Source organism: Leopardus geoffroyi, chromosome B4, assembly GCF_018350155.1.
Source record: "Leopardus geoffroyi isolate Oge1 chromosome B4, O.geoffroyi_Oge1_pat1.0, whole genome shotgun sequence".
NCBI lineage: Eukaryota > Metazoa > Chordata > Mammalia > Carnivora > Felidae > Leopardus > Leopardus geoffroyi.
This window is the reverse complement of record NC_059341.1, coordinates 54,920,219-54,942,008: the sequence shown is the minus strand read 5'-3', so window position 1 is coordinate 54,942,008 and position 21,790 is coordinate 54,920,219. Positions and strand designations below refer to the sequence as shown.

The 21,790-nt window shown below is 39.5% G+C and overlaps 2 protein-coding genes across 2 annotated transcripts in view; both read left to right on the top strand.

Annotated features, from left to right (window-relative positions):
* LOC123590661 (cationic amino acid transporter 3-like) overlaps positions 1-21,790 on the top strand; it is a 69,741-nt gene that overhangs the window by 12,289 nt on the left and 35,662 nt on the right. The gene's annotated exons all lie outside the window — the stretch shown is intronic.
* On the top strand, positions 229-2,487 carry LOC123590662 (cationic amino acid transporter 3-like). Its single transcript, XM_045464053.1, has one exon. The coding sequence runs from the start codon at positions 468-470 to the stop codon at positions 2,217-2,219; it is 1,752 nt and encodes a 583-aa protein (XP_045320009.1). The 5' UTR covers positions 229-467; the 3' UTR covers positions 2,220-2,487.

Here is a 21,790-nt window from a genome sequence, read left to right as displayed (position 1 = left end):
CACAATAAATTCAAACCGTGTTGTGTCTTACAGCTTAATTAGTACATGAAGCTACAAGAGTTAGTTGAACCCATGTGAGATTATGTCATATGGTGTGTCAAAATGGAAATGTTGGGAAGTATTTTGCAATTTTTCAGGGGAGAAAGCAGGGTTGACTTTTCTATGATGTCTTTAGTATCAGTTTCTATATTTGTGCTCAACAAGTGATGTTGAACTTCTGAGCTTTTGTTGGCTGGTTGAACACAATTGTTCAGTATGAATTTATTGTTTATTTAGGCATTATGAAGGGATGACAGACACCAGAAGAAATACAAAACAGCATCTTTGAAGCCTGAGCAATGGACTGTGGCAGCCCCAACTCAACTTAGCTTAATTCAGCCTCACCAAACATGATCCCAGACTGATCCCAGACTACATGGGCTTGATACAGCTGTCTGATCCTAGAATCTTCTTCAATTCCAGCTAGAATGTTGTATCAGATACTTCACAGATTTTTTCAAAAGCTTGTATGCAAAAATATGCCAACAGAGCATGGGATTCAAGTTAACATCCACCTGAGCACTCTGGATTTAGTTGCCCTCGGTGTGGGCCGCACAGTGGGTATAGGTGTGTATGTCCTGGCTGGTGAGGTGGCTAGCAGTCAAGCAGGGCCATCCATTGTGATCTGCTTTTTGGTGGCTGGCCTATCTTCTGTGTTGGCTGGACTGTGCTATGCAGAGATTAGTGCCCATACCCAGGTTCCCCATTCTGGCTCTGCATATCTCTACAGCTTTGTCACTATAGGTGAACTCTGGGCTTTCCTCAGTGGCTGGAACCTCATCCTCTCCTTTGTTGCTGATACAGCCATTGTGGCCTGTGCCTGGACCTTAGTTTTTGCCAACCTGTTTGGGAACCAGATCGCTCAGACTCTTAATGAGAACATCTCACCTCATGTTCCCCAAGTACTTGCAGAATATCTAGGCTTCATTGTTGTGGGCCTAATGTTGTTGCTCATCAAATTGCAGACTCTGCCATTTCATACATTTTTCCTGGTTGCCAAAGTGATTACATTGGTGAAACTTTTGGTTCTTGGTTTTGTCATCATCTCTGGCTTCATTAAGGGAGATCTGCACAACTGGAAGCTCACAGAAGATGACTATGTAAAAGCTGGACTCAATGACACCTCAAGCTTGGGCCCTCTGGCCTCTGGAGGATTTGTGCCATTTGGCTTTGAGGGGATTATCCATGGAACAGCTACCTGTTTCTATGCATTTATAGGTTTCAGCATTGTTCTTACAACAGTCAAGAAAGAGCAGAATTTCCAGTGTTCCATCCCCATGGGCATTATGATTTCACTGTTCATCTGCTTTGTGCTGTATTTTGGTGTCTCCTCAGCACTTACGCTTATGGTGCCTTACTATCAGCTTCAATGTGGGAACACCTTGCCTGAGGCATTTTTCCTTATTGGCTGGGCACCTGCGTACTATGTTGTAGCTTTTGGATTTTTCTGTAGTCTTTCTGCCAGCCTTTTGAGCTTTATGTTCCCCATTCGTCGGTTGATACACATGATGGCAAAAGATGGCCTCCTGTTCCCTGTCCTTGCTAGAGTGCGTACTGGCTCATACTCCTGCATCATGGCTTCTGTGATATTTAGTATTATTGCAGCAAACATGGCATTCTTCTTGGAACTCACTGATCTTGTGGACCTCAGGTCACTTGAGTCTCTGCTAGCTTACTCCCTGGTTGCTCTTTGTGTTCTCATCCTTCGATATCAGCAGAGTGGAGGAAATGAACCAATGGTTCAGGAGGAGAATGGACCAGCAGCAGAGAGGCTAACTCTACAAGGACTACTTTTTCCAGGCAATTCCACCCCCACTCCACTCTGTGGCCAGGTTGTCTATGTTTGCTCCTTACTGCTTGCTCTGCTAATTCTTCTTTGCTTGGTGCTGGCCCAGTGGCCAATTCTGCTTTCTGGAGACCCAGTGTGGATTTCAGTGGTTGTGGTGCTCCTGGTGCTCATCACTGGGCTTACTGGGGTCGTCTGGAGGCAGCCTCAGAGCTCCAGTTCCCTTCACTTTAAGGTCCCTGCTCTGCCTCTTCTCCCACTACTGAGCATCTTCATGAATGTTTACCTTATGATGCAGATGACAGCTGCCACCTGGGCCCGATTTGGTGTCTGGATGCTGATTGGGTTTGCTATCTACTTCAGCTATGGGATCCAGCACAGCCTGGTCTATTAACCCCACCTAAGTTAAGGCCAAAACCGTACACCTTGAACTCAGCAGTGCCAGTACATATTCTGTTTGATAAAGTAACACCTGAATGCAGTCTGGTCCCTTTGCATAATAGTGGAGAGTATTTTTGAGCACATAGAAAGTTAGGTCTCCCATGGGATGCTGATGTGGGGGAACACTAATAGAGCTCTGTATTTATTGTGGAATGAAGGATGTGGCTTTGCTCTTTCTTCTTTATTATTTCTTACTTGTATATTTGTTGATTATGTATATAGCTGTTTACTGGCTTTTAAAAAAATATTAAAAAAACTAGGGGTGCCTGGGTCGCTCAGTCAGTTAAGGATCCAACTTTGATTCAGGTCATAATCTCACAGTCCGTGAGTTTGAGCCCCACATCAGGTCTGTGCTGACAGCTCAGAGCCTGGAGCCTGCTTCAGATTCTGTGTCTCCCTCTCTCTCTGAACATTCCTTACTTGTGCATGCTCTCTCTCTCTCTCTCTCTCTCTCTCTCTCTCTCAAAAATAAATAAATGTTAAAAATTTCTAAATTATTTTCATTTTATTTGGTTAAATATTCAGTAGCTGGGGGAGGGGCACCTGGTTGGCTCAGTCAGTAGAGCATGCAACTTTTGATCTCGCAGTGGTGAGATTGAGCTCCTCATTGGGTATAGGGACTACTTTAAAATACATCCAGTAGTATAATTACTGGATTGTATGGTATGTATTTTAATTTTTTGAGGAAGCTCCATACTGCTTTCCATAGTAGCTGTACCAATTTACATTCCCACCAACAATGTGTGAGGGTTCCTTTTTCTTAATTTCCTCAACAACACTAGTTATTTTGTATTTTTTATTTTATCCATTCTTACAGGTGTAACGACATATCTCACAGTGCTTTTAATTTACATTTTCCTGATGATTAGTGATGCTAGTAACTTTTCTTATGTCTTTGGCCATCTATTTCTTCTTTGGAAAAATTCAATTCATGTCCTATGCTGAATTATTTTTTTAATTTGGATTTCTTACTTGGATTATTTGTTTTTTTGGTGTTGAGTTATATAAGATATTTGTGTATTTTATATTAAACTTTTTTTTGGATATATCATTTGGAAATATCTTCTCCCATTCAGTAGGTTGCCTTTTTGTTTTGTTTATGGTTTCCATTTCTGTTGCAAAAGCTTTTTAGTTACATGAATTTGGAAAGATATATGAAACCCTATGTTTATTGCAGCATTATATACCAAAACCAGGAAATGAATGCAACCAAAGTATACAAGTATCTATTGATATATGAATGGATCAAGAAGGTGTGAGATACACACACACACACACACACACACACACACACACACACACACATAATGGAATATTACTCACCCAATACACACAGTGGAATATTACTTGGTCACTAAAAGGAATGGAATCTTGCCATTTTTAATCACATGGATGAACCTACAAAGTATAATGCTAAATAAAATAAGTCAGAGAAACAAATGCCATATGTTTTCACTCTATGTGGAATTTAAGAAATAAAACAAACTTTAAGGAAAACAACACATAAAAAAAATAAAAAAAAAATCCACTCCAGACTCCTAAATACAGGAAACAAAAATACTGGTGGTTGCCAAAGGGGAGGTAAGCAGGGGAATAGGTGAAATAGATAAAAGGAATTAAGAGCACACTTGTCTTTTTTTTTTTAATTTTTTAATGTTTTTATTTATTTTTGCGACAGAGAGAGACAGAGCATGAGCAGGGGAGGGGCAGAGAGAGAGGGAGACACAGAATTGGAAGCAGGCTCCAGGCTCTGAGCTGTCAGCACAGAGCCCGATGCGGGGCTCGAACCCACAGACTGTGAGATCATGACCTGAGCCGAAGTCGGATGCTTAACCGACTGAGCCACCCAGGTGCCCCAAGAGCACACTTGTCTTGATTACACTGAGAAATGTATGGAATTGTTGAATCATTATATAGTAGACATGGAGCATATAATAACCCTGTATATTAGAAATAAAATACTTAGAAAAAAACTGAAATAAAAAAGATGAAAATGGCCTCTGACATTAATGAGGCTATATTTTATTTATTTTTAATTATTATTATTTTTTTAATTTACATCCCAGGTAGTTAGCATATACTGCAACAGTAATTTCAGGAGTAGATTCCATAGTGCCCCTTACCCATGTAGCCCATCCCACCTCCCACAAACCCTCCAGTACCCCTCTGATTGTTCTCCATTTTTATGAGTCTCTTATGTTTTGTCCCCCTCCGTGTTTTTATATTATTTTTGTTTCCCTTCCCTTATATTCATCTGTTTTGTCTCTTAAAGTCGTCATATGAGAAGTCATATAATATTTGTCTTTCTCCGACTAATTTAACTTAGCATAATACCCTCCAGTTCCATCCATGTGGCTGCAAATGGCAAGATTTCATTCTTTTTGATTGCTGAGTAATAATCCATTGTATATATACACCACATCTTCTTTATCCATTCATCCATCGATGGACATTTGGTCTCCTTCCATACTTTGGCTATTGTTGATAGTGCTGCTATAAACATTGGAGTGCATGTGTTCCTTTGAAATAGCACACCTGGATCCCGTGGATAAATAACTAGTAGTGCAATTGCTGGGTCCTAGGATAGTTCTATTTTTAGTTTTTTTGAAGAACCTCCATATTGTTTTCCTGAGTGGCTTCATCAGCTTGTATTACCACCAACAATGCAAAAGAGATCCTCTTTCTCCACATCCTCACCAACATCCGTCATCGCCTGAGTTGTTAATGTTAGCCATTCTGACAGGTGTCAGGTGGTATCTCATTGTGGTTTTGATTTGAATTTCCTGATGATGAGTGAAGTTGAGCATTTTTTCATGTCGGTTGGCCATCTGAATGTCTTCTTTGGAGAAGTGTCTATTCATGTCTTTTGCCCATTTCTTCACTGGATTATTTGTTTTTTGGGTGTTGAGTTGGACAAATTCTTTATAGATTTTGGATACTAACCTTTTATCTCATATGTCATTCACAAATCTTCTCCCATTCCGTTGGTTGCCTTTTAGTTTTGCTGATTGTTTCTTTCACTGTGCAGAAGCTTTTTATTTTGATGAGGTCCTAGTTGTTCATTTTTGCTTTTGTTTCCCTTGCCTTTGGAGATGTGTTGAGTAAGAAGTTGCTGTGGCCAAGATTAAAGAGGTTTTTGCCTGCTTTCTCCTTGAGGATTTTGATGGCTTCTTGTCTTACATTGAAGTCTTTCATCCATTTTGAGTTTATCATTGTGTATGGTGTAAGAAAGTGGTCCAGGTTCATTCTTCTTCATGTCTTTGTCCAGTTTTCCCAGCACCACTTGCTAAGGAGACTATTTTTATTCCATAGGATATTCTTTCCTGCTTTGCAAGGATTAGTTGGCCATACATTTGTGGGTCCATTTCTGGGTTCTCTATTCTGTTCCATTGAACTGAGTGTGTTCTTGTGCCAGTACCATACTGTCTTGATGATTACAGCTTTGTAGTATAGCTTGAAGTCTGGGATTGTGATGCCTCCTGCTTTGGTTTTCTTTTTCAAGATTGCTTTGGCTAGTCAGGGTCTTTTCTTGTTCCATACAAATTTTAGGGTTATTTGTTCTAGCTTTGTGAAGAATTCTGGTGTTATTTTGATAGGGATTGAATTTAATATGTAGATTGCCTTGGGTAGTATTGACATTTTAACAATAGTTGTTCTTCCTATTCAGGAGCTTGGAGTCTTTTTCTATTTTTTTTTTTTTGTGTGTGTGTCTTCTTCCATTTCTTTCATAAACTTTCTATAGTTTTCAGCATATAGATTTTTCACCTCTTTGGTTAGATATATTCCTAACTATTTTATGGGTTTTGGTGCAATTGTAAATGGGATCAATTCCTTGATTTCTTTTTCTGTTTCTTCATTGTTGGTGTATAGGAACGCAACCGATTTCTGTGCATTGATTTTATATCCTGCAACTTTGCTGAATTCATGAATCAGTTTTAACACTTTTTTGGTGGAATATTTTGGGTTTTCCATATAGAGTATCATGTTATCTGTGAAGAGTGAAAGTTTGAACTCCTGGCCAATTTGGATGTCTTTTATTTCTTTGTATTGTCTGATTGGAGAGGCTAAGACTTACAATACTATGTTGAATGACAGTGGTGAGAGTGGTGACAGGTCCCTGTCTTGTTCCCGACCTTAGGAGGAAACCTCTCAGTTTTTCCCCATTGAGTATAATATTAGCATTGGGTCGTTCATATATGGCTTTTATGATCTCGAGGTATGATCCTTCTATTCCTACTTTCTTGAAGGTTTTTGTCAAGAAAAATGCTGTATTTTGTCAAATGCTTTCTCTGCATCTATTGAGAGGATCATATGGTTCTTTTCCTTTCTTTTTTTGATGTGATGAAGCTCATTGATTGTTTTGCAGATATTGAACCAGCCCTGCATCCCACGTATAAATCCCACTTGGTCGTGGTGAATATATATATATATATATATATATATATATATATATATATATAAATGTATTGTTGGATCCGGTTGGCTAATATCTTGTTGAGGATTTTTGCATCCATGTTCACTAGGGAAATTGGTCTATAGTTCTCCTTTTTAGTGGGGTCTCTGTCTGGTTTTGGAATCAAGGTCATGCTGGCTTCATAGAATTAGTTTGGAAGTTTTCCCTCTATTTCTATTTTTTGGAACACCTTCAAGAGAATAGGTGTTAACTCTTCCTTAAATGTTTAGTAGAATTCCCCTGGAAAGCCATCTGGCCCTGGATGCTTTTTGGGGGGGGGAGATTTTTTATTACTAATTCGATTTCCTTACTGAGTATGGGTCTGTTCAAATTTTCTATTTCTTCCTGTTTCGGTTTTGGTAGTGTATGTTTCTAGTAATTTGTCCATTTCTTCCAGATTGACCATTTTATTGGAGTATAATTGCTCATAATAGTCTCTTATTATTGTTGTTATATTTGCTGTGTTGGTTGTCATCTCTCCTCTTTCATTTTTGATTTTATTTATTTGGGTCCTTTCCTTTTTCTTTTTGATCAAAGTGGCTAGTGGTTTGTCAATTTTGTTAATTCTTTCAAAGAACCTCATCCCTAGTAGTGCTGAGCACCACCTGCTTCCTACCACATGAGAGAGTCTGCTTTTATTAGATTTTCTCTTGTTTGAGCAAGGGAGTTGTCCTTTGGGCAACTTAGCACTAAATAAAAAAAAATCAACAAAAAACTGGAAGAGGCTGAGCTGGATATTCCCAGTGCTGTCTGTCTCTTCAACTCACTAATGAAAGTCATGGTGAGGGAGGCAGAGGTGGAGTGAGTCCAGGAATAGTTCTCTTCTCAGTAGTCCTCAGCCTTCAGCAGGTGTCCCATACCTGGAGGGCTTGTGAAAACAAAGATTGCTGGGCCTCACCCCTAGCATTTGGAATTCAGTAGGTCTGGATGGAGCCCAAAACTTGTACTTCTAACAAATTCCCAGGAGATGCTGATGCTGAGGTTCTAGGGATCACTCTTTGAAAACCAAAGCTCCAGCTGAAGCTCCTCCACATGTAAAGATGAAATGAGGAAAGCAAAGGTACCTTTGAACACTTATCTTCACTTAATCTAACATTTAGATTAAAATACCATCTTTAATCCTTTGGCAGTGAGGAAATCATAGTGAATCATTTCACAATGCATATGTCTATCAAATCACCACAATGTACATGTTAAATATTTTATAATTTTATGTCAATTATACCTTAGTAAAGCTGGAATGAAAAAATAAAATACTACAGTTATCTGAGTGTCTTTATTTTCTTTATTTTGTTCCTGATTGTAGATTGCAGGTAAGGAGTGTATCTTTTTTTTTCTATTAATTTTATTTATTTTGAAAGAGTGAGAGTGAGCGGGGAAGGGGCAGAGAGAAAGAAAGAGAGAGAGAGAGAGAGAGAGAGAGAAAGAAAGAGAGAGAGAGAGAGAGAGAGAGAGAGAGAGAGAGAGAATCCCAAGCAGTCTCAGTGCTGTCATTGCAGAGCCAAAGAGAGGCTTGATCCCATGAACTCTGAGACCAAGACCTGAGCCAAAATTAAGAGTCAGAGGCTTAGCTGACTGAGCCACCCATGAGGCCCAAGGAGTGTATCTTGTTTACTCCCCCAGAGCATCCAGGTGGGCTTCAGGAACATAATGAGTATGTAATAAATTCATGTTAAATTGAATTGGGCCTTACACATTTCTCTGGTACAGAAAATTTTTCTTCCTTTCAGGCTAGCACTGTGCTAGTCCTTGAAAACTATTTTCTGGGAGACTTCCTTGACAAAAAGCATTTCTGTCCATCCAGAACTATATCTAAAAGTTTATCTAGATCCATACTCCATCTAGAACCGTACTCAGGCACTTCTAGTTTTGCCTTTGTGTAGCTAGGCCTCAGTCCTGGTGACTGTCCTGTCTGTTCTATCAGAGTGGTGTCATGTTCAGGGCAAGGAGTAGCTTCTCCCCTTCCTGTAGACCCAACAGTAATAACAGTTGTTCATTCAAAGAGCAACAGGGAAAATATGTCCCAGGGCACGAGAATGCCTGACATGTCCTCCCATGGTCCTGTTTCATCTATTCCCATGGGATGTGGGGAGGGGCCAGAAGTAGTGAAACTGATAGAAGGCCCAACCTGCTCTACCTGATTGCAGGGGATCTTTGAAGATGAGACTGGGTTCAGCCTGGGAAATTATGCATCTTTCTTGAAGCACTCAGGGTTTTATGGTTGGCATAGAAAGGCCAGTGTTTTCTATTATATTTAAGTATGGGGTCTTCCATAGGAGGGAGGGATGGGAAGGTGCAGGCACTCTTGCTGTGTGCATGGCTGTTTCACTAGGGTTTGGAATGCCTCAGGTGGTCTCCTGCCCAGAAACAGGGAAATATAGAAAATACACTCTCAAAATATTTTTTATCCCAAGAGTTCTCCACTCAACTTGTTAAGTGAAAAGCTGGGATAGACATGTGATGTATGTTAGTCTGTGAGGCATGGGAGTGATGAATGACAGAATAAAAATCTTATTAGAGCATCCAAATCTCCTACAAAGTGTAAACAGGGCTTGGATTTAGGAGAATAAGTTGCATGTTTGGACTCAAACAGCTATGGGTTTCCATGTTCTCCCTCTCTCCATGTATTTATCTTGTGTCATTGATGAGATTTAAAAACCTCTGAAGAGAAAACATCTCTTTTATGTATTACTTCTTTGTATCTCCAATGCCAACAAAGTGATGATGAAAATATAGCTATCATTTGCTGAGTACTATAGCCTATACTTTTTTCCCAAACACTTCACATGATCACCTATTTAATACAAAAGTGTATGATTTGAGTATTGTTATGCTTACCTTACAAAATTTGAAACTAAGCCTCAGAAAGGTACAAGGTGCAGTGAAGTAATTTGTGCAAAGTGAGTAGTGAAGCTAACATTTGTACCAAGGTTGAGCAAAGCTCATGCCACTAACCCCTGAGCTATACTCTTCATGAAGTAACAGCTCAGTAAGGGATAGATGATCACTGAAACTTGGTGGTATAGAGATAATTGAAAGACAGTGGATAATGCAAAACAGTGAATAATGAAAAAACAATTTATATTTGTTTTGTGGCATGTAGTCAGAGACACATTTAGTGACAAATACAAGCTTATACTCATACATTCTCTCATTAACCTTCACTGTGCCCCACCCTGTAGTCTGGAAAGGGGGAGAGGCTCAATATATTATATTCATAAAGCACCTCATTGAGAGTCGTGTGTATGTGCCAGATATGTGGACATATGTTATTGAATTTGTGTGGAAATAAGCACCAGAGAGTGGTGTACACAAGGAGGAGGGGTGCACTTTTCTTGGTAGGACTATAAACATGACCATATTTGTTAGAGTATTTGGGTATGGTGTGTGCATACCTATGTGCGTGTGTGTGTGTGTGTGTGTGTGTGTGTGTGTGTGTGTGTGCATGTACACAAATCCTGAAGGACTTCAACTAGCTATAAAGAACTGGCATCCTTCCTTTCCTGGCCCTGGTCTGTGAGTTTGTACCAAATCCTGATTTTCACTTTTCATCTCCTTTCAAGGGGGAACTCAATGAGTTTTCTTCTGTGAAGTTTATGGTGAAGATACTGGGCTTCTTTGGAGCTCCTATAAATCTTCTACAATCAGAAGAGGTTTGTAGAGAAAGAGAAATAGCAGCCACAAGGCAATCCCTTCCTGTCTTTTACTTTCTAGTCTAATACACAGCCACTCTTGTATGTACACCACCCAGGTAACCATCTCCTCTCCTCCAACCCCCTGACAGAAGATAATAAAAGAAGCCACTTTATTTACTTCCTCACTTCCACGTGAGACTATTTGAGTCATCCAGAAAGAGGAGAATTAAAAATATACTAAGGATACTAGAGTTGACATTATGAGAAACTGGTACTTTGTTAAACTAATTTCATAGAAAGCAATGAATTTGACAGATGCAAGGTAAGAGGAGTTGAATGTCTCTGTTTACATCTTTAGAAAACCTGCAGCAATGCTCCTGGAAGCAGGAGGTGGTATGACCTGCATGTGGTTTGAAGGCAGACACAGAAAAGGAACCCCCTCCTCCACCTTCCAATGCCATTGCTGGACTTTTTTATGAGGGATTTTATGACAAAATTTACTTTACATCAGACATTTCACAGCATCTCTTGTCCAGAGAAGGATAAAATACAAATATTTAGTGACATATAATATCAGAAGGTGGAGGAAAATTGACTATGGAGATGAAGGGAGGAGAGATTTCTTCCTTTCCCAAGGTATGCAAATTACCTGACTTAATTTGTGTAGAATATGCTTTTCTGTGCTTTGTGATCTTTCAGTGATTATATTAAGAAATAATTTCATTGTTAATAAATAACACAGTGGGGGGAGAAAAGAGATGGGAGACATATAGATGGAGGCATAATGGATATCTTGTCTCATTTGAAACCTACATCCCTTCAGTGTGACCAGGTGCAAAAGAAGCTGGGAAGCAGGTCCTGGGTCCTGTTTTCTGTATTCAAAATCTCCAGCTTTTGCAGCTTTTTCTTGAATTTCACTCGTCTCTGTACTTCATTCTCTATTGATCAAGAGAAGTCCAATATCAAATGATGCCAAAAGTCAAGAAATCCTTCCCAGTAGCTACGTCTTTTCCTTGGTATTCCTTCCTCTTAATCTCTGACTACTAAAATTCTGCACAATGATCACAGTCCACTTTAAATATTACCTCCTACCCATGCCTTCCTGGATAATCCACATAAGAAGAAATTTATTTCCTTTGACTTCTTCTACTCCTTTATGTCAGTCTTACCATAGCTCATTGTCCTCAGTTGTGTTACTGTATCTTCCCTTTCTCCTTCATTCAACTGTAAGCTTCTCGAGTGGGTAAACTGCATCCTGTATATTTTTATATTCCTCCATAGGGCTTAACACAGAGCTAAAGAATTGTTAAATAACTTTCATGCATGGTATACAGTTGTAGAGAAAGAAACCATGTATAGAGATGTAGAATAGGGTCATTATGAATATTGATTAAAGATACTATTAATATAGGTCTGGACATGATACTTTCAGGTATGGATCATATTATAAGGAAATTTTTATCCAACCAGTAGATTTGTTCACATATACCATATTTATTCATCATTCATTCTTGTTGTCATTCAAATATAGGTTTTTTTTTTCTCTTGGGAAATAGAGAATAAGCAAGTTCAAGTAATTACAGAGTATAATAAACATCCAAAGGAAATAATCTTGGTATTGTGATAAAGAATAATAGGAAATATTCTTTAAATAGGGAGGTCTGGAAAAGCCTTTAGTCACTGTCATATATTTACCCTTCTATGATTATAAGTTAATTCAATTTCTAACCTGAAGAAAAATATAATAAAATTAATAACAGAATGAGAAGAACAGCCTTCCCACCAGGAATCATTTTTGTCAACCCAGCCTTAAGACTGGTTTCTTCTTTAGTGCAACTTCCCAACCTTCCCCCTGCCTTAGGCAGAGAAGAAGTCAGGGCCCTCCCCTTGCCTCAGGATGCCCTCTTTTCTCCAGCCTAGGAGTTGGCAAGCACAACAGGCGTTAAGAGATTTTATCTTGCTAGACACATGGCGACAAATGAAAGTGGAAGCCTCTGAAATGATGCACCAGTATGTGAGAAGCTGGGAGAGATGGAGACAGAAGTACACATAGAGAGAGGCAAATTGCTGTCATAGAGACTCCCTTTCATCTCCCATCTCTGTCTCAGTGGGTTCTAAGCTCTGTACTCCATAGTGGACCTAGTCAAGATTTTCAGGCTTTGAGTGAGGGGAAAGATATCTCCTGAGTTACTTTGGAGACACCCTCCCAAGCCATACCTGGATCCCTGCTCCAAGGTTGAAGACAACGAAGGCTGTGAAGAGCATGCAGTCTGCTAACCTCCTGGCAGGTTTCACCTAGTTCTTTCATTTCAGGGTCTTCCTTTGACTACTTTCCTGGCCCCCTCCTCCTGGCACAATTGGTAGTTTTAGTTTCTGTGTCCTGCATAGCAGTGGTCATCTTAGGAAAGGCTTGGGAGTGGGTAACAGGAATGTGAGACTGGCACCTGGAACTTTCACACCTTTACTGAGCCTTGATTCCTGTTGTTAAAAAATAGTTTGGTTGGTAGCTCAAGAGCAAATGTTTCCCTCCTCACAAAGGCCCTGGCCTCCTTGGTAGAGTTGGGGACAAGGTCCTATACATTTCACTCCCTCTACTCTTGCTTCTTCAGTCTTTTGATTCTCCCCTTGCAACTTCTCCCCCACTCCCTCCCATCCTTGTAACTCCTCTTCACTCCCTGTATGGTCAGTTCTTCTTGCTTTCTTTCTGGGGCATTTCACTTCTCTTATTCCTCTCAGCCTTCTTTATCTATGACTCCAACTTTGAAGATACAGGAAGATGATATTTAAGGGAAGCATCTGTGAGAAAGTGGGCTTTGGACACAGCAAGAGGCATGGTTGGCCAGGCATCAGGAAGATCCTGATAGACACTGAAAAAGTAGCTGAAATTCTTGCTGATCAATCTTCCCTAGTAGATGGGGCTGAGGTGCACATGACAGAGACTTACAAAAAATTTGGTTAGATTAAAGGATCACGCAGCCCTCTTTGCCTTATGTCTAGCCTTAACAATATAATAATTATGAGGACTCATTGGAAGTGGGAGAAGTTTTGTCTGGGAATATGAGTGTCTCCAAGTGCATCCTCTATCCAGTCATAAGGAAAGTGGGGCCATCCACTACTTCTGCAAGTTCACAGTTACCCCAAGGAGTGAGGTACACTTCAGATTTTAAGGAGCAATTTGGTTATCCCAGTCACATAGATCTGGTCAAGGTGATAGCCGAATTACCCAATTTTTTGGGAGTCTATCCTATTGTTCAGTTCTTCAAGTAATCAAATGCCCATGGGGTGTTATTGTCCCCATAGAGTGACAAGCATGAAGATTGTCTATACGTGAACTATTGTGGCAAGTATTTGAAGTTTCCCTCAAGTTGTCTAGCTTAGGCAGACAACAAACATTCAAAGAATGTTAATCTAATTAATCAGAACTAGAATTTAACATTCACAAAAGTGTATTATTGAAACATAATTTTTCTCTCTAAAATCACCCTCATTTCCAAAGAGAGCCAAGTTAAGACTACTTTATTTGAAAAACAAGTCCCATTTTAACAAAGTTTACCTAATTATTTACATAAACTCAGCAAGAATAGTTGTTGACCTTATAGATTCTTTCAAACATGATTCACTGGAACTTTTCATAAGGAATCTGTAGATTGAACTTTTAAAAGCCTCTCTAGGCTTGAAGAAAAGCCCAATACTTGACATAATACCTGCCTCTAATACCTGTAGATTTGGGTGAATTCTTCTAGAGATCCCCCAAATATCTTGAGGTGTCATGAACCTGCCAGGAAACGATGTTCTTTACTTTCTGTACTCACCTGGTAAGGCTGCTGGGAGCTCTGTAAGGAAGCCATCAGGCCAGCACTTCCAAGGGTCTTTATTGGATTCATAAAGTCAACCTTAGTTCATTAAACCTGTCTGGTAATATCTGAGTCTATGCATGTCTCTCTCAAACATGACATTATGTCAAAGCCCTTGTGAAGTAACTAATGTTTCCAGTGGTGTCCCGTTACAAGGAGAACAGATTCTTGTTGAACTTATGCAGACAACTGCAATTGCCATGAAAGAAAAAAATACCAGGAGTACCTGAGCTCTAGAGTGTTTCAGGTAGAGAGAAAAGCTAAAATTGTTCAATTTTCTCACAAAACAGTATTTTATCATGTCTTAGATATCTTAAAAGAAAGTCTCTTTAGATCTGATAGAGCCGATGTACAGAACCAGCAGTTTCCAACAAGAATCACAAAAACTAATCCATCTTCCTCAATTCATACAGTCTCATGTTACTAAGTATTGTTCTGTTTGAATGAGATTTTCCATTAGTTCCAGAAAGTCTTACCCAGTTTAGTTTTGTGATTTTAAAGATATCAAAACCCTATATCTGTCAAAAATCTTTTACATGAATTTCCTTGAAGACAAGACACATTTTGCAAGAGCATCAGAACAATAAATATAAATGATGAAACACTCAAAAACGGATATGGTTCAAGATCTGATGAGAGTTCACTATAATGCAGTTGATGAGGAAATCTAGTATTTCCGTGAACACATTTCCTAATTAGAATATCAAGTGATGACCCTATACCTGAACATATTAAAATTTCAGTAATTTCTGGGCACCTGGGTGGCTTAGTCTGTTGAGCGTCTGTCTTCAGCTCAGGTCATGATCTCACAGTTCATGGATTCAAGCCCTGCATTAGTCTCTGTACTGACAGCTCAGAGCCTGGAGCCTTCTTCAGATTCTGTGTCTCCCTCTCTTTTTGTCCCCTCCCCTACCCCCTGCCTTGTTTGCACTCTCTCTCTCTCTCAAAAATAAATAAACATTAAAAAATAAAACTTCAGGAATTTCCTATATTTTCTAGAACAGTTACAGTATGTACCCATAAAACACAACCTTAGAAGGTTTATTATCATTGTGTTTGATAGTACTTCCCATGTAATTAACACACCAAATGAATCAGCCTGATTAGTCAAAAAGATTTAATTGAGAATTCGAATCTTAGGAAATTTGTTCAACCTCAGAAGTTCTAAAGCACATACCTAAATAGGATTACAGATCATTATAAAACTTAATATTTAAGAAAAAATATTTAATTATCTATTTAATGAAGCTGGCAATAAGAGGTTCTCCATAAAGTTTTATAGTTGTTAGCATAACTTAGCTCCTTTACTATTGAGAAGTTTTAGTTCTCTTAAGTAATCAAAGACCAGATAAATGCAAAACATAGAAACATTGGTTTTCTGGCAGACAAAGGAAACAAAAAAAATCTTCTATAGAATTTCTTATTAAGAGCAGAGCAACAATCCAAGAAAACTTTGCCCTTTTTTTAATTTAAATTTTAGTTAACATACTGTGCAATATTGGTTTTAGGATAGAATTCAGTGATTCATCACTTACATACAACACCTAGTGCTCATCACAGCTGCCCTCTTTATTACCCATCATCTATCTAGCCCATCCCCCACCCACCTCCCTCCAACAACTCTCAGTTTGTTCTCTATCATCAGGAATCTCCTGTGGTTTGATTCCCCCACCTTCTCTCCCCACCTTCCCATATGTTCATCTGTTTTGTCTCTTAAATTCCACATATGAGTAAAATAATATATTTTTTCCTCTGATTGACTTATTTCACTTAGCATAATTCATTCTAGCTCCATCCATGTCATTGCAAAAAGCAAGATTTTATTCTTTTTGATGTTTCAGTAATATTCCACTGTGTGTGTGTGTGTGTGTGTGTGTGTGTGTGTGTGTGTGTATTCTCACATCTTCTTTATCCATTCATTACTCAATGTACATTTGGGCTCTCTCCATAGTCTGGCTATTGATAATGCTGCTATAAATGTCGGGGTACATGTATCCCTGCAAATATGTATTTTTGTATCCTTCAGGTAAATACCTAATAGTTTAATTGCTGGATGATAGGGTACTTCTATTTTCATTTTTTGGGGAACCTCCATATTGTTAAGAATGGCTGCACTAGTTTGCATTCCCACCAACAGTGCAAGAAGTTTCCTCTTTCTCTGCATCCTCGCCAACATCTGTTTTTCTCTATGTTGTTAATTTTAGCCATTCTGACAGGTGTGAAGTGGTATCTCATTGTGGTTTTGACTTGTATTTCCCTGATGATGAGTTATGTTGAGCATCTTTTCATGTGCCTGTTAGCCATCTGGTTATTTTCTTTGGAAAAGTGTCTATTCATGTCCTCTGTCCATTTCTTCACTGGATTATTTGTTTTTTGAGTGTTGAGTTTGATAAGTTCTTTATAGATGTTAGATATTAATGCTTAATCAGAAATGAAAACATCTTCTCCCATTCCATAGGCTGCTTTTCAGTTTTGTTGATTGTTTTCTTTGCTGTGCAGAAGCTTTTTATCTTGACGAAGTCCCAATAGTTCATGTTTGCCTTCAGCTATGTGTCTAGTAAGAAGTTGCTGCAGTTGAGGTCAAAGAGGTTGTTACCTGTGTTCCACTCTAGGATTTTGATGTGTTCCTGTCTTACATTTAGGTCTTTCATCCATTTTGAATTTATTTTTGCATATGGTGTAAGAATGTCGTCTAGGTTCATTCTTCTGCATGTAACCATCTAGTTTTCCCAACACCATTTGTTGAAAGTACTGTCTTTTTGCATTGGATATCCTTTCCTGCTTTGTCAAAGATTAGTTGACCATAAGATACCTAGGAACAAACCTAACTAAAGTGGTAAAATATATGTACTCTGAAAACTACAGAACACTTATGAAAGAAACCGTAGAGGAAACAAAGAAATGGAAAAGCATTCCATGCTCATGGATTTGGAAGAACAAATATTGTTAAAATGTCTATACTACCCAACGCAAATTTTTATCTCTCCTATTTTGAATGACAGTCTTGCTGGATAAAGAATTCTTGGCTGCATGTTTTTCCAATTCAGCACATTGAATATATCCTGCCACTCCTTTCTGTCCTGCCAAGTTTCTGTGGATAGGTCTGCTGCAAACCTGATCTGTCTTCCCTTGTAGGTTAGGGACTTTTTTTCCCTTGCTGCTTTAATGATGTCTTTCTTTCCTTGCCTGAGTATTTTGTGATTTGAATTTGACAAATTTTGATATCCCTTGTTGATGGTCGGTTTTTGTTGAATGTAATAAGAGTCCTCTGTATTTCCTGGATTTTGATGTCTGTGTCTTCCCCCTGGTTAGGAAAGTTTTCCACTATAATTTGCTCACATAACCCTTCTACACCTTTTTCTCTCTCTTCATCTTCTGGGACCCCTATGTCTAATGTTGTTCCTTTTTAATGATACGCTGATTTCTCTAATTTTTAAATCATGCTCTTTTGCTTTAGTCTCCTTCTTTTTTTTCCTGCTTCATGGTTCTCCATAAATTTGTCCTCTATATCACTGATTTGCTGCTTTACTTTATCCATCCTTGCCACCGTGGCCTCCATTCGAGATGGCAGTTCAGTTATAGCATTTTTATTTCATCCTAACTAGCTTTTATCTCTGCAGAAAGGGATTCTAATCTGTTTTCACCCCAGCTAGTATTCTTATGATCATGATTCTAAATTCTGTTTCAGACATCTTGCTTGTATCTGTGTTGGTTAACTCCCTGGCTGCCATTTCTTCCTGCTCTTTCTTTTGGAGTGAATTTCTTTGTTTCACATTTTGAAGGAAAAAAAGAAATAAGGTAAAAAAATAAAATTAAAAAAATTAAAACAACACAAAAAAATCAAATAAATGATGGTAGATCCTAGGTGTGTTTTGCTCTGGTTGTTGAAATGAGCTTGCTAGATTAGAGAAAAAAGGGAAAGATAAACAAACAAACAAAAGAAAAGGGAAAAAAGAAAGAAAAAAAATGAAAATTATAAAAAATGAATACAATGAAATAGAATACAATGAAATGATGGAAGTAAAATAGTATTTGAAAAATTTGCAAAAAAAGTAAAAAAGTATAGTAGAAAAAATTAAAGAAAATCCTTCTAATAAAATGGAAAATAAAAATAATTTTTTTCTCTTTCCATATTTGAGAATAAGAAAAGAAAAGAAAAGAAAATTGAATATATGGACCAGCAAAGAGACTGAAATATGATTGAAATTACATCGCTTTCCCCTAGAAGTCAAACTACGAAGAATTTTATAGTCCATAAACTACGGAGGCAGAGAGACTTGTGGTGTTCCTGAAGAGTGAGGTTGGCTCAGTTGTGCAGGGCTTAGTGTAAGGACTCTGTTCTCCACTAGATGGCGCTGCTTAGGTTACTGTGGTGGATTGTAGTGGCATATGTAGGTGTGTATGCGCATGCGCAAGAAAGGTGAAACTAGTGTCACCCAGCTACGCATTCTCTAGTGTCAGAACTCTGTGCTCTCCCTGACCAGCAATCACACACCCCTCCTTTGTCTCTGGCTTCCATCCACTCCCTGCTTTTACACTGCCTATGACCAAGCAATCAGGTTGTCAGGCAGCATCCTCCTCCTGAGCTTTATCTCAGATGCAGCTGTGTTTCCTAACCCCTCACTTCTGAGGGACTGCAGCTTTGACCATCTCAGACCTTCTGGGGGAGAGTCTCACCCAGCAATGGCCAGGTGCCAGCCACACCCAGGAACGTTCTCAGGACTGAGCTTCTGCCAGTGTCCAGAGACTGTGGCACGGGGGCCAGCCCGCCCTGGAAAAAGTTCACACGATTGTGTAGCAGCAGCATTTCAGGGATTATGGAAAATTACAACATACATCTGGCACCAGGCTTCCCCCCTTAACGTCCTCATTCTAGCACCAGCCAATGTGGCTGTTTTCTGGGGTCTGCTGGGAACTTTGCCTGTGGGATGGCCTCACAGCCTCTACTAAATGTCCTCCCAGCAGGGGAACTGCCTCTCCCCATGTGGCCCATGGACCCCTCAGACATCACTCTCCACTCTTGGGGATTCACCCTTCCCATCAGAGCTCCACCAGGTATCGATCTGCAGAGTTTCAGACTCTGTGCTCCCTGTTTATAGAGTCTTAATGGAATTTAAACCCTCTCCTTTCTCCTTTTTCCCTTTTTTGTTCAGTCCCTTGTGTACTCTTTCTTTTCTCTCCAGCTGCTTTCATACTCTACTGCCATCTTCATCCTCTCTCTGCAAAGCAAAAATATCTCCCTACCTTCCATGGCTTCTCTCTCCCCCCAGTTCTCCTCTCTGTGCTGCACACTGCTGAGTTCTCTGGTTCAGGTTGTGAAGATTGTAGTGTTAATCCTCATTCCATTTTCTATGTGTGCAGGATGGTTTAGTGTTGATGTGGCTGTATTTCAGGGACAAGAGATGCAAAAAAACTTCTGTGCTGTTCCACCATCTTGGCCCCTCTGCCTAAAATTATTATATTAATGCAGATAATGCTACATATGTATCTATTTCAATTAAACCAACAAACTTCAATTAGCTTTAATATGGAATATGTTGTACCTGTCTCCACTAAAAGTTAATCAATTTGTTCCCAACTGGCAATTTTTACCTAGGGCACCTGTGGGGAAATCTGCAGTGGGCAGTTCAAGTTCTGTGCAGCCCATGAATGCCTTCATGTTAATTTGGGAGGTGCTTTAGCTTGAACCTCATGAGGAAGGGACCCAACAGTTTAGGTGTTTTTGCTCCTTGATAGTGAGGGTAGGAGAAACAGGCACCAATCATGCCCCAGGCATTGGGGATGGGGCCCATTATCCAAGATGCACCCATGCTGGTGCAGGAAGAGGAAGAGGAAGAGGCCAGCGTGAAAGGGTACCTCTTGAAAGGCCAGAAGTAGATTCAAATATTGGTATAACATTTCTATATTCTTTTGGTCTCCTGTTCCTCCTCTTGCAAAACAAGGATTTTTTTTCATGATTGTTTTCAGGCCTATGCACCTTTTATTTAAAATATGTTCTAATGTATTTTCTTTGGGAAGAGAAGTGTCCCCATATTCCTGGGAGAAAGGTCGGAAAGAACATGGTGGAAACAAACTATGATTACATGAAGCCCAGGGTACCTCTGTTGGCATCCCCTTCCCCCCAAAAGTTGGGGCATTGCCGACTGAACCAAATGGCATCTTAGTTTCTGGTTCCTCCCCCAAAGTCAGAGTTCAATGACTGAACCAAAGGACTCCCTAGACACACTGAGGGACCCAAACCTAAACCACCTATTGGAGACAACCCAATGGGAGGAAGAGATCCAAGAAAGCCATTTTATGTCCATCTATCTTCTGAGCTTAACATACATGACAAGGTGGTGTCACAATAAAGATTATCTCTTTCTTTGTCATAGGTTCCTGCCTGTATTCTTTCCCATTATTCCAAATTTGGCCCAGTGAGCTACTGGGTGGGATAGAGATGGAACTTCCCAATATGGACAAATTTAACACTACACAACACAATGCCTGCACACACACCAAAACAGATCTCCAAATTCCAAATAAATTAATAATTATTGAAACAACTTTTAGTTTTTGCCCAAAGCCATGCCTTTTGAATGGGAAAAGCATGAACAAGTAAACAAAAACACATAGTGCTTCATGAATGAGAAACGTGTGTAGGTGTGCACTCCAAAGGATTTACATAGCCCAGAAGCTCCTCAACTTCCCCAAATGCTACTTTTCTTTCCATTCCAACCAAAATGAAAACTTGGCAGAGAACATTGGTCTGGAAGCAACAGTGAGGTTCCCAGAGACAAAAAATAGTCTAGGCAGCTGCAGGAACAGACCCTCAGATTCCCTCCCTGAGAACAACTAGCCTGGAATAGCTAATTTCCTGAAGCTGTCCAAGTTACTAGTCCAGAAACCAAGAAGAAAGCTTTGGTCTGCTACTGACCAATGGCTCCACCTTAAGATTCTGGGGGAATTGGATACCACAGGGTCATTGGCTTCTGGCTGGTTCAACAAAATTCATTACTGAAACCAAATCTCAGCTTCCATTGCTCCAAAAGCCAATATTCAAGACAAGAATTTTGATTGGAAATGGATGTGAGCTTTATTCAGGAGTCCAGCTAGCTGGAGAGAAGAGGAAATCTTATTCAAAGGCCAACACTGAGATTGCTGCCTGGCCCAGAGGTTATTAAAGGAGCTTAGGGCAGTTAATAAGAAAAGGTAGTACAGTGTCCCTAACATTTTCTGATTACATGTATACTCAATGGTACCAGCTACAGATGTTATCTTGGTGCTAAGAGGTTGTGCAAGGGTGTCTGATTCCTTGGTGTGGAGAATGGGGTTGTGCAACAGTCTCTGGATTATTTTTCATGATGTTCAGAAGGCTCTGTTCTTTTCTAGGAAAGGATGCATGATCAATAGGTATACAGAAAAAGGTTAGTTGATCAATCATGGGGGCTCAGGGTGCTGGCTAAAGCTAGAAGAATAGGAGGACAATTTTCTCTGGCATGGCTCCCTGGTGATAATTAGCACTTCATTTCCTTCTGATATGCAGGCTCGGTGCTCCATTGTGAACATTTGGACCTTCGTCAGCTGCATTAAGGCTTATTAT

Bases quoted from the DNA above. Each gene is read 5' to 3' on its own strand.
- LOC123590662 (XM_045464053.1), top strand. From the start codon at position 468: ATGTTGTATCAGATACTTCACAGATTTTTTCAAAAGCTTGTATGCAAA.